Source organism: Neolamprologus brichardi, chromosome 5, assembly GCF_056152115.1.
Source record: "Neolamprologus brichardi isolate AB-2024 chromosome 5, ASM5615211v1, whole genome shotgun sequence".
NCBI lineage: Eukaryota > Metazoa > Chordata > Actinopteri > Cichliformes > Cichlidae > Neolamprologus > Neolamprologus brichardi.
The window spans coordinates 23,449,366-23,462,336 of record NC_142108.1 but is presented as its reverse complement, the minus strand read 5'-3'; the positions used below and the strand labels follow the sequence as shown (position 1 = coordinate 23,462,336).

The 12,971-nt window shown below is 37.1% G+C and overlaps 1 protein-coding gene across 11 annotated transcripts in view; it reads left to right on the top strand.

Annotated features, from left to right (window-relative positions):
- The window catches only part of ptprt (protein tyrosine phosphatase receptor type T), a 307,462-nt gene that overhangs the window by 45,539 nt on the left and 248,952 nt on the right, over positions 1-12,971 (top strand). For all 11 annotated transcript variants that reach the window (XM_006783003.2, XM_006783002.3, XM_006783004.2 and 8 more), the window contains exon 2: positions 5,483-5,608. In XM_006783003.2, coding sequence (XP_006783066.1) covers positions 5,483-5,608 — 126 coding nt within the window. The remainder of the gene's footprint in view (positions 1-5,482; positions 5,609-12,971) is intronic.

The following is a 12,971-nucleotide window of genomic DNA, read 5'->3' as shown; positions in this document are numbered from 1 at the left end:
ACTCACATATGAACACAGAGTAACATGACCTGGGTTTGCTCCAGCACACACACTTGAACATACAGTGATGCTCAGGATCAGTTGATGTTATCTAAGTGAGCAGTAAACAGACTCTTTAGAGTCTGACGCCTCTGGGTGCCCTCCTTTGGTTTGTGGCTTCATGGGTCCTGTCCAACTGCGTTAGCTTTTGCTGACATGAAAGGCTTTAATGGCTGCTATTGGTGCCTCTGGGGAATGAAAATTTCAACATAGGAAAGACAGGGAATTCTGTCTAAATAAGTGTTATCATTAGAAGATATGTTTCTGTGTCCGTAAGTGGATATTTTCAGGGCACCAACTTATTCTTGCTGCTCTTATGGGGATTTGCTTTGCTATATCCTCATGTTTACGAGCATTTGTGGATGAAAGCTAGGTTGCTTGCGTAATGACTGTGTGTGTGTGTGTGTGTGTGTGTGTGCGTGTGCATCTATTATGTTGATATAGAGTTGATTTGATCTATGTAATCTAACCAAAAGGCTAAATGAGCTCAAGCAGAGAAATCACTTCTGCATGCATGTTTCCTCAATAACCTACTTCCTTATAAAACATAAATATTCATTAATATAGTTAAGTGACATTGTATCATTTTACAGCATACTTAGACGGCACATATTACATTTGGGTAATTACATGCTATCGTGCACTTGTGTTGATAATACATTTTAAATGAATCAGGCCATATTCACTCTTTGATAAATTGTGGCCTAAAAATACAATCCCATTAGAAATAGACTGAAACCTTTGGGGAGGAAGTAATGCTGTAGTTCTGTTACCTGGATTCCATCTCTCAATTGGTTCTAAATTTATGAGTTTCCACAATTTGCTTTTACCTTTTGAAATGTGTTCACACTTGTCTCTTTAAACCTCATTTGTGCAAACCTTTAGCATTGTGTAAAAGTAATTATCATTTTGATTATTATGCTTTGGTGAGACTGTTTTGTTGACAGCCAAACAAATTACATCTCAACTGCAGTGACAACAATAAGTCCTTGTAATTTCTCTGTTGCCTATTAATTTGTTGACAATAATTGCCGCTGGTGAGTTGTAAAAAAATTTAAAAATTTAAAAAAATTAAAGCTTTCATTGGGATATTGGAGTTGTTAAATGCAAAACTGGAATTACTCAACTGAAAAACAAGTTTGCAAAACAGTTTCCAAATTCTGTTGCCAGAAAATCATAGGTTTGACTGCAAGGAGCTGGAGTTGATCTTCATTTTTTTTAATCTTGGTTAAATATTTTTCACTGGCTGCCAGCAAGGTATAGCATGCAAATAAATGTAACACCATCCAAAAATGAGAGAACACTTAGAAGGGAGGAATTAAGTGGCTAAAGTAAGACTGAGATCATTCTTTGTGGTTAAACCACAGCAGACTGAAAGACAAATGATGCTCTGGCACTGAAGACACCAAACCATCTGCTTAAAGACCAATCGGTCGCATCAGCATTTAAAATCAGAAAACTTTGCAATTAAATAGTTTTCTCAGAGTCATTGGCATCGGTAAATTCTGTCACAGGAGCTAGCGATATGCAAAGTTGCAGTTATGAACTTTACGTTACAGTGCTCACCTTTGAGGGACGGTAGACAACATTTTTAAAAGTTGTAATGTTTGCTGCTTCTTTGTTTAGTTATTGTCCAGTTTGTTTGTCTTTATCTGTGCAAAAATGTTCACATCACTCTCCTCGCTGTTTACATTCTGTTCTTACACAAAGCTGAACTTGCAAATTTACTGTCATATTATGCTCTAGCTTAAAACATCCATCCAGCAGTTAGTTAGTTATCTCCGGTTTTCTCAGATTTGATGATGATGGGTCACTGTAACTCCTCCGTACACAGCCATCGCATGCCCATTTCATAATAATGACATTAATTTAGTCTATCAATGGGGAAATTACATTAAAAGTTCGCTATCGTCAGTCCCTGACATCATCATCCATCGGCACAACCCTAGCTACCTGGAAAACTTCTTTCTATCCTGGAGCTTTTCACTGAAGGAAATGTTGTTGTTTTTCCAAATGCATTTTTTAATTTTTATTTTTAGGAACAAAATGTCAGTGAAGTAAACAGCACAGCACAGAGAAAGGGAACTATTATGACTCACTAACAAAAATGCATGAGATAAGATACTGAGTAGAGTCTGGGTACAATAAATGATACTGTAATAGCGCTATAATACTGTAAAAACCTCTTTGATAGAACAATGACTTTATATCAGCGTTTACTGGAAACCCACAGGAGGAGTCTTGTGCTTTTACAGCTACATTTAGAGAGCTGCAGATTGTTGGATACATGTAGCTCAGTTTTCAACATGAGCCACCTTTCATGTATAGGCTATACCATTCATGAGGGTGTAAGTGTAACATGAATGCTTTTCCTGTTTCCTGCATTTTATTGTAATTCAGAAAAGTGGTTTATTTAATCGAGATGATGGAAGCTAAGTTGTTTTCCATTATGCTATGACATAGAAGTTGACAACTTTAGGGAAACACGTTTGCTGACTAACAGAAAATTGCAGAGTGCCAAAGAGCAGAGCAAACCAGTGCTGCCAAATTTAAACAATAAGGGAATCACAAACCCATTTTTAAGGAATTTTGATTAATAATCATATAACAGGCATCACATGGGGTGATTGTTCTCTGTGCATGTGTATCTCTATCTGTGTATGTATGCATAGGCTGCAGTATTATTAATTGATTATATATCCTTATATATCCCATACATTAATGCTAAACTTCATACACAAAGAGATTATGCTTGTTTTGGTGTCACACTAATTCACACGTTACCATATGCACAGACCCAACAATAATGGCTGATGCATAAAAGCAATGACACATACATGAGCCCATACACGTACCATCCCGCCGCAACACATTCTCACCATGGCATTCACTTTCACACAAGAACACACACACGCCTATGCTTCAGATCACACTCGAGTAGCAGTGTTATGTTTTCATTATGGAAATGCATTTTATGACTGAGAACATGTGATTATGTTTGTGTGCAGAGAGGGGAGGAGTCGTGCTGAATTTCAAAACTAGATCAGGGGCATTGACACACACATACTGAATGTTTGGCTACTGCTGTGAGCCAATTCTCTCTCTCTCTCTCTCGTGCCCTGATTGTGGTCCTTAAAATTGCAGTTCTGATATTGAATATTGATAGATACCCCACAGCCCCCCTTTGCCTGTTTATCCCTCTGTTCTAATGAGTTCACTTTGATTTCATTTCATTTCTAATGAGATCACTGAACAACGAGGGGGCGATAAAGGCTAATTATCTCTGTATTGATTAATTTATAACAGTTATTTTCATATCTGTGAGAAAAATAGTGTTTTCCTAGTTTTCACCCTTTGCTGGAGGTTATTTTTTTCAAACGGAATGCAGATGGATGAATTTTTTCCCCATGTTTTTCAAATTCATTTCCCAGTTGATGTAAGGCTTGCTCGAAGAAGCATAATCAAAACCATATCATATATTTTAGACACTATTCAGAGGGTGTGTATTAAAGATATCAATATATGGATACATGGATATGCATTCTGCTGTGCATTTTAAACCTGTGCATGTTTTAAGAGTCAACAATGCTCCAGCTCTCTGTATCCTATATCCTCAATAATAGGATTGTGGAAGTCTCACCTGCCTCATAGCTTGGAACTAGCCTTAATTCTCCACACCAACTCTGTAGTGACGAGAAAAGGCAGAGCCACAGTCACGAGGTGTGACTCAGCCATTGTTTCTTAGTCTTTTTAAGAAAATGGGCACTTGCTTGACACGTCAGCATTATCCACAGACTGTATGTAAAACATGGCATCCAGGTCTGAAAAATGAAGCCAATGCAAAGCCCTTTAAACCTGAATTATTTGCAATATATAACAGGCGATGATTTGCGGCAATTCCGTGATGATTTGTAACCAAATCATTAGGTTACAATAAAAAGGTAAGAATGCATAGACATCTAAAGGAGAACAGCCTAGCTTACTTGATCTGTAGCCTCAGTAAACACTGTGCAGATGAGTTTATGTTGTAGTTTAAGGTCATTTTTTAACATTTAAAACAGTGCAAGCTTTAGGCCAGGTCTACCTACAACATAAACATGCAGTTTCCTAGTCAGATGTCCCCTTATTTGTCATGTCTGGACCAAAATGCTCACTTCAAAGCTAGCTTCAAGATAAGACTTCACAAGCCAGTGGGCGATGTACAGTTTAAGCTCTCATCACAACAGCTATGCTACAACACTACAGAAGGATTTTGCAGTTAAATGCTGCCAATATTCTACAAAGCATCATGAGCCATCTTGATTTGGCCTTGTTGGAATCTAAAAACATGTTTGATGAAGTTTAAACTGGCATTTATTTCCTCGGTGGATGACTGGGACAAAAAGGCAGACAAAAAAAGTAAGCATTAAATGATTTCGTGAATAAAGCAATGACGTTCTCCAATTTCAAATACTTCAAAACAAATTAAAACGGTTGTGCGTCAAAGCATATGTCTAATTAAGGGACTCTGTTGCAGATGTGTGTGTATGCAGTGCTTGAGGCTAAAAGAGAAGGCTAATGCAGTGGAAAATGTGTCTTAGCTGGGCCATGAAATAATGATGAGACACTGTGACTTAATCATGTTGACACACAGAGCTTTCTCTTCATGTGCCCCTCACTCACTCTCTCACTCTCTCTTGCAAAGGCATCCTCTCTCATGAAGTCTGTTTTCTTTCTTTCTCACTCCCCCTGTTCTCTTCACTTCCCTGATAAACTGTGACAGTGTCTGTCTGCACTGGCACTTTCAATTCACGCTGTTAACTTAATTGGTATTATATTGTTAACAGTACCAAGGGAGCTTATAAAGACCGTATTTGTTGTCACATAAATAGGAAGAAGTTTCGATTATTAAGAATTTCATTAGATCAGACCCTACTGTTAATTCTGTTTATGGTCACCATTAGCTATTACATGATTGTTTTATAACCTCTTTCTACTCTTCAACTATCTCAGTACGACTTCCCACAATATGGGATTCAAATTGCATTCATTTTAAAGCCTTCTTTGTTAAAGTAATGCAAAAATAACGATTCATCTCATGCCTTTTTTAGTAAACGGATGCAGTGCTGGATCTTACTTTTTTGCATTTGTGACAGTAATTGCTTAAGGCTTGCTGCTTCCTACAGTTGAAAGACTTTTAATTTTGGGCAAATTGACTTGCTACAACTATCAGCTGTTACCAACTCAAGGCTAAAACTGTAACAATTATAACAATTAAAGTTGTTTTGTGTAATTTTGGTCATTTTCTTTTCTTACACATTACATTTCCATCTTTGACTATCATTTGCAATTCTGAGGTTCAACCACTGCTTCAGTGAATTGGTTTGTAAAATACAGTATAAATTCCCAATTCCAATATTAACGTCATTTATAAATGCATGCATCTTTTTCTATTTCTTTGTAGGTGGCTGTACATTTGAGGAGTCATATAGCAGCTGTGGATACAGTGTTTCTCTGGGAACCAATGGTTTTACCTGGGAACAAGTCAACTCCTGGGAAAAACCCACCATGGATCCTGCCCTACCTACTGGTAAGATTCTACATATGTCTTTCTGTATTGTAGTTCAAGTTTTTGTATGGTGTCTCTATAATGAGACCCATTATAATTATTGTCATGGTTATGGTTTTGATTTTTGTATCACAACCAAATTAAATTAAATCAAATTCTTTCTAGTCTTGGTCAGTTGTAGTTAACATTAGGTTGATAAAATCAAACATAAAAATCATGTACAATATTACGTGATTTTATAATAGATAAGGAATGATTACAATTTGCTACATTTTTCATAACAGGACTGAAAGCATCATGTATTTAGCAGAAAAAATATACTTTTTCTGGATTATAATTAATTTTCATATTTCTGCATTCATTAGAACAGGAAATGGCTCTCTTTTATTTGTGTCTTATTGTTGTAAAGAAACAAAAAAAGTTAGTGTTCCTATGACGTTTCAGAATTACACAAATGTAGCAATACTTATTTTTGTAAGGAGCCCACTATCAGTCATCTTAAAGGACAGTTTTTCATTTTAAGAATAAATCAATTTCACATATCTCTAACATTAAGTCATTGTTTTATATAGTTAAAAAAACAACTCAAAAACAAACAAACAAAAAGATCAATGGTAGATACTTCTGTAGAATTCTGTAGATGTTGTAGTGGTTTATTACCTGATTAAGTAATTGTTTTTACAGGGATTTGGAGGTCTTGGGTTACCAAGAACTACAGCGTTTAATTGTACAGACATTACTTTTAAAGTTGTAGGATAAACACTTTATTAGTCTCCTATTTGCATATGAATTTATGGTAATTTTTTTCTCTATATATCTTCATCTCTCCTTCTGTCCTTCTGAGTTGGCAGAGTCAGTAGACATATCGTGACGTGACCTCAGCTGGGTCATTTTCTACTTATCAAACGCCAAATGGCAATCGGACTGCATGTCTATCCATCTCGTTCTCTCACACAGTTCTGCCCTTATGCTCTCTTTATCTCGCCCACTGTCTCACTTTCTAACACGCCTGCTTTCCCACATGCTCTTTTTCACACACTCTCTCTTACATTTCTCTGTGTATAACTTGAGTCACCTTCTTCTTGTTGCCAAATTTACTTCTTTGACTGACAAGACTGTTTATCAAAAAATCTATTAGCAATGCAGCATTAAAATTCAAAGCTATTCAAATTATTTTAAAAGCCAGTAAGGGCATTATTTTTCTCTTTCAAACCTTAATCCTTAATCCTTAATATGTTAATATCCAACACAGACTGAAACACATTTTCTGTTCTGGGACTATGTTGTAGAGCTGGAAACTTATAAATCATGGTCTTTTATTGAAAAAATATACAACAGTGACAGAATTTTACTTATATTCACTTTATTCCGTGTCACTTTGATGTAGATTCTAATATTACTGTGGAGAAATAATGCTGTCAGATAGTGAGGATTTGAAATGGAAACCAGGTTTGACAAAGCAGAATATGTTTTTGTGTCCCTGCTAGCCAATAAAAAATAATGACTTACTGTAACAGCGATTAATATTATTACAGGAAAGTACATCTCTCTGTTTTGCTCCTTGCCATTTCCCCTCTGTAATTAATTACTATATAATTATCATATCGTAACCAATGGTCTTATTTCTCTCACCATCATTTATTATCTTATAGTCATGTCAATTATTGCCCCAATATATCATCATCATGTCTCCCTCCAATAATTCTCTGCCTCTGACATGTCAGTTTGGTGCAATAATAGGTCTGTCAGCCATTGCCTCTGCTCACCACAGTAAGATCTTGTACTGAAGATCTGATACGAGTGAATGGGCATGAAGGCTATGCCAGACATCTGGCTCTTAGTATGTATGTCTTATGTCAGTTATCTGTCTCATCTATCCTTGTGGGTGGTGGTTGTCACTGGTGATATCCATCATGGCCTCTAAGTCATCCTCATCATAGACTTATCAGCTGCACACTTTGCCCTGATAGCTACAGATCTGATAAGCCAGGACAAGAACAAATTGTCTGTCAAGCTCTTTGTCTGTGTCTCATTGTTTTTTTTCATTTTGTTAAGTCTTTTAATGCTTCTGCCCAGATGACTATAATACAATATCAGCATCTTGCTCTTTCAGGGCAAAGTTATCCCTGCTAAACTACTTTTATTAGTGGTAAATGGGACTTCTTAAACATTGGGTGAATATAAAATAGATGAGGTGTATAAATACATCCTGTGTCAGGTCTAAAGATGCTGGTCATCTGCTGTAGATAGTTTTTTAGGCCTTACATTTTTGTCCTTTTATTGTGCTTCTATTTGGGTTTCCTAAATTTTCTATGGACACACTTCAAACCATTCCACAATACAACAAGTTTCTTAGCTAATAGCTCTTAGGGTATTTTATATCTGTGAAAATGTGTTTTCTTTGGTATTTTTCATAGATTCAACTAAAGAGATGGGGACAGATTATGTGTTTGTGCACCAAGCTGCCACAAACAAAGTTCTTAAAAGATACCATTTAAAATCTGTGCTCAGATTTTTGTTATTTTTAGACGTAGTGCTAGCTCATCAATTGATTTAGGTGCTTTTTTATGCTTAAACAATTGGTTTAACAAACAAACTACCAACAAAACATTCCTCTGATAAGGGTCAGGTATGATGACTCAACTAAAAATATGTGAACGAGCAGTCAATGTCCAAAGAAAAAAGCCCTCAGGAAGTCTGACAAGGAAGTCTGACTCCATTGAAGCAAAATGGAAACAAAATGTAAAAAAAATGAGGGGTTGCTCAAAACCTTTGCACATTAATGTTCACACTTTAAAAATATCACTGTTTCCAAGCATTTGTCAAGTGTAGGTCTGTGAAGATCTTTTTTTTCTTTACATTTGTTAAACACCTGTGGTTATACCTCAGTTAAACATGGATGGACGATTACTTTATGTGGAAATATCTGGATCATCATTTAGGATTGTCCTAAAAATGTCATCAAACTTGACATCATATTGAACTACATCTGTAAGAGTAATATCAGATCTAAAAGCATGTGAAGAAGATGCTACCAAAACATCTTCACATGAATTTCATCAGTAGGTTATTAGATCAAAGCAGGCTAGCTGGGATGTTAGTTGCAGGCCCTGATGCAGCATAAAACTATTACAGCAACTCACTTAGATGTTCTGAAGTATTTTTGTAATCTCCATTGAGCAGTGGCAATAGATCTGACTGTGAAAAAAAAACATGAAAGGAAAATGGGCAATAAAAGTGAAAAAAATGTCATAAGGATATTACCACTGTGTTTTATTTAGCCCATAAAAAAGCTGAAAACTCCACCAACTACAGGGCTGTGTCAAGGCAAGTGCATTCTGTGTGCTGGGTCTCTTTGCAATGAGTCAGTAGTGTCAATAATTTAGTCTGAAATGTTGAAAAATGGTTGGTTTCACTGAGCTAAGATATGAAAAAAGACGTTCTTAAAACTATCAAATGTTTTTAAGAATATTTGAATTAACCTCGAACCGCATTTAACCATTTAAACCTCAAAAATAAGTTTAAATGTTTAAAATATTGTAAACCTACTGTTACGTCCCCCCCGAGGCATGCGAGTGAGGGGACCAGTAACAAATGAGTCCAGAACAGAATGAAAGGAGAACAGACAGGTGTTTTTAGTAAATAAAATAGTCTTTATTATAGATAATCTTAACATAAAGAGCCGGCAACGCCGTTTTACCAATAACACTTGGAAAAAGGAAAAGAGGTTGCAACAACAAAGAACACAACAACCAAACAAATGGTAAATGGCCTGCATTTGTATAGCGCTTTTCTAGTCCCCAAAGCGCTTTACACTACATTCAGTCATTCACCCATTCACACACGCATTCACACACTGGGGATGGCAAGCTACATTGTAGCCACAGCTGCCCTGGGGCGCACTGACAGAGGCGAGGCTGCCAGACACAGGCGCCACCGTGCCCTCTGACCACCACCAGTAGGTGGTCCAAGGATATTTGGTATGCAGCCAGGAGGCAGCCTGGGATCGAACCACCGACCTTCTGATTAGTGGCTGACCTGCTCTGCCACCTGAGCTACAGCCACCCCAAACGAACAAAAACTCCACACCATGAGGAGGCACTTCCAGGGGCCCACAAGTTCACCCTGTCACTAGTAGCAGCTAGCTTTACTGCTGCCGAGGCCCACAAGCCCACACTACTCACGTGAAGCAGTTACACTGCTTCCACACTATAGGCTCTTTCTCGACAACTTCGACACCAGAGAACACCAGAAGAAAACATCCCCAGCTTAAATAGCCTCAGACGTGATTGCTGACTGGATTCAGGTGGCAAACGAGGCTAACCAAGAGCAGCTGTGTCCTGGGGAGAGAGGAAAGTGAGAGAAACAGAGGGGGTAGGAGTGGCAAGAGAGGAGGAGGCGGAGAAAAACACCACGCCCACACAAGGGCAGTTTCAGGAGGCCCAGCTAGGGCCGTAACACCTACAAATGTGTATCTACTGTACATTCATTTTCTATGTAACACGCGCTGATTATCAAGCTGTGTTTCCCCAAAGGTGAGTGTCTAATGTGTTAGATGTTTTCTGCCAGTTTGGGGACAGCATGTAGCCTGCATGAATGCAGAAGCAAACAGAAAACCCTTGCTTTTGTCTCTTCAACTCCATTATCAACAAAGTTATACATATAAGTCATATAATCCTCTTTCTCGCCTCACCTCCATAATATTGATGTGACTGATATGGTTGTCATAGAGCATAACCCACACTTGACAGTTTGTAGATATGACAAGATTGGATTGGCACCATCGCTCTCTCCATTTCTCTGTCTCCACCGCCATTTAGACATCTTTGTCATATAGTCCATAACCCTGACAGCTCATAGATCTCGTGGTATTGCACGATTGGATTTGAATCAGCGCTTTAACGTCTTCTTTCATCATCTGTACTGACTTGGTGATGATATAATCCACACCTCTGCCAACTTAGAGATGTGATGAGATTAGATGGCATGACTGTTTTTCCATCCCTGATAACATATATAAAGACCCAATGATCTAATCCTGAGAGTTCATGAAGTAAATGGTACAATGCATATGACTTGTTTATGTATATCACTACAAAACAAAATAGATCCAACAAATATCAAAAACATACTCAGATTCCAGTCTTTGATTTTTTTCTGTACTTTGCACTTTTTATTTTTAATGACTCTTTAGAAGCATAAAACTCATTCATTTATTTACTATTATGCTATTTAATGTTTATTTGCTTGACTTATTGTTTTATTCAGATGGAAGTTTTGGCCAGTAGACTACACTTTGGAAGTATTAGTTGAGCTCTGGCTAGCATTTTTCATAATAATAATAATAATAATACATATAGGATAATAATTTTTTAAAAATGCCATTGCAGCAATTTTTTTCATTGTCCAAGTTTTGCAAACCTGCAAATCGCCGAAGGAAAACATTTTTTTTCTGCTTTTTTTCTGTACCCGCTGCCTAGCTCCCCACTCACACTCATATCTCATACCTCTTATTACCTTCAAACCCTAGGCTCAGCCAGACAAACTAACACAAGCACCAAACATCAAACATCAAAGCAAGTCGATGTTTTCAGCACCCGTCAACACGGCCACAATCTGAAATGTGAAAAATGATCAGAGGGAGAGCATGAAGGGGGGAGTTAAAGTAAGGAAGTGGAAGAGTAAAGATACGGAGACAGAAAAATACAACAAAAGGTGAGAGATTTTAGATGGTGGGCAGCAATGTATTGATAAATAAAGACAGAGAAAAATTACCACCTTCATTATCAACATATACAAACCTAATAAAAAAACATTTAAATTTATTTCTGCATTATGGTATGGTATGTGTGAAGAAACAAAAATACATAAATCCAGATGGCAGCATTTCATTCATAAGGATAGAAGGAAAAGTTAAATGTGGCAAAATGAATGAAATAATAAAACTAAAATGGAAATCAAGTGATTTTGGAGAGTGAGGACGGAGTGAATGTGAGATAACGACTGACAGGAGGCTCAAAAGAACTCCACATAATGATGCAAAAACACACAAAAGAGAGTGATGAGGGCAGACAGGCATCTAGAAAAATATATGACAGTGACAGAAAGTAAAGAAAACCAAAAAAAAAATGACACAAAGAGTTGAGACTTCCTTAATGACTCTTACTCCACTGAGTCTTACTTTACTTACTGACTTATCTGCACAAAAAGGCAAATTGGGGAGCATGGAGAACTTTCAGTAGGTTACCATAAAACCACCTATTGTTATAATTTGGACCTTTCTGTGCTGTAAAATAGTGTGAAGTAGACTTGACATATTTCTTACTGTCAGACACACAGAAACAAGAGATTTAAGGGGCCGAGGGGTTCAGGTGGAAATGGAAAGAGATGTAATTCTGTCACAGAGGAGGACCATTCAAAGAAGAGTAGATATCCTTTGCTCTTGTTTCCTCTTTGAGTCTCTGTTCAGCACTTACAGAAACCCTCAGCCAGTGTGTGTGTTACACTTTTACAGTTGTCATGCATCTGGTATGTATCATGTGTTTATGGCTGATATTGTTTCTGAAACCTTTATTTCTTAACTCTGGAAAGAGACAGTGTTCATAATAGCACCCAATTGGCTGTTGTTGTTGTGTGTGTGTGTGTGTGTGTGTGTGTGTGTGTGTGCTCTGTGTTTTTGAACCCAGATAACAACAGAAACATGTTCATTAATGATTTCAGCATTGACAGACAATGTCTTTCTAGCCTTTCTGTGAATGAGACAAAGTAGATGAAGATTTAATGAGCCCTGAAGGGAAATTGGGTTGTTGTTGCAGCTGAAATACAGAGGATACAGATACGAATATTAAAGCAAGTGCAAGATAATACAGAGATTAAAAGAGAACAGAGCACGATTAGCATTATCAGAAAGATAATAAAAAATCTCTTTAAGACAGGTGTACAGTTAATAAGTATGAAACAGTATGTGGCTTACTCTACACAGTGCTGGAGGTCCATAGGGAAAAAAAAATAGTATGTCAAAATAATATAATGAAGTTGCAACATGGAAAAAACAGGATAGTCACCTGTGAAAATCTGGATAGATAACTCTAACAGTTACTATTATAGTTTCATATATGCTCATATAAATATTGTTAGGGGTGTTGGATACTGGTTGCATGTACAGGAATGTTTGTTGTGCAATTGAACAAGGTTTACCAATGTTTATGGTTGTTTAGCATGGTCTTACAAGACCTATGATGCACACCTAACTAACCAGTCATAAACACTTTGAATACACTGGCTAATGGTTAGTTAATTAAATTTTCCTGCAAGTTCCTGTTATATTATAACGCCACGATTTTTCAGTTCTAGTGCAATATGTGTACCTGCACCCAAGAAAATG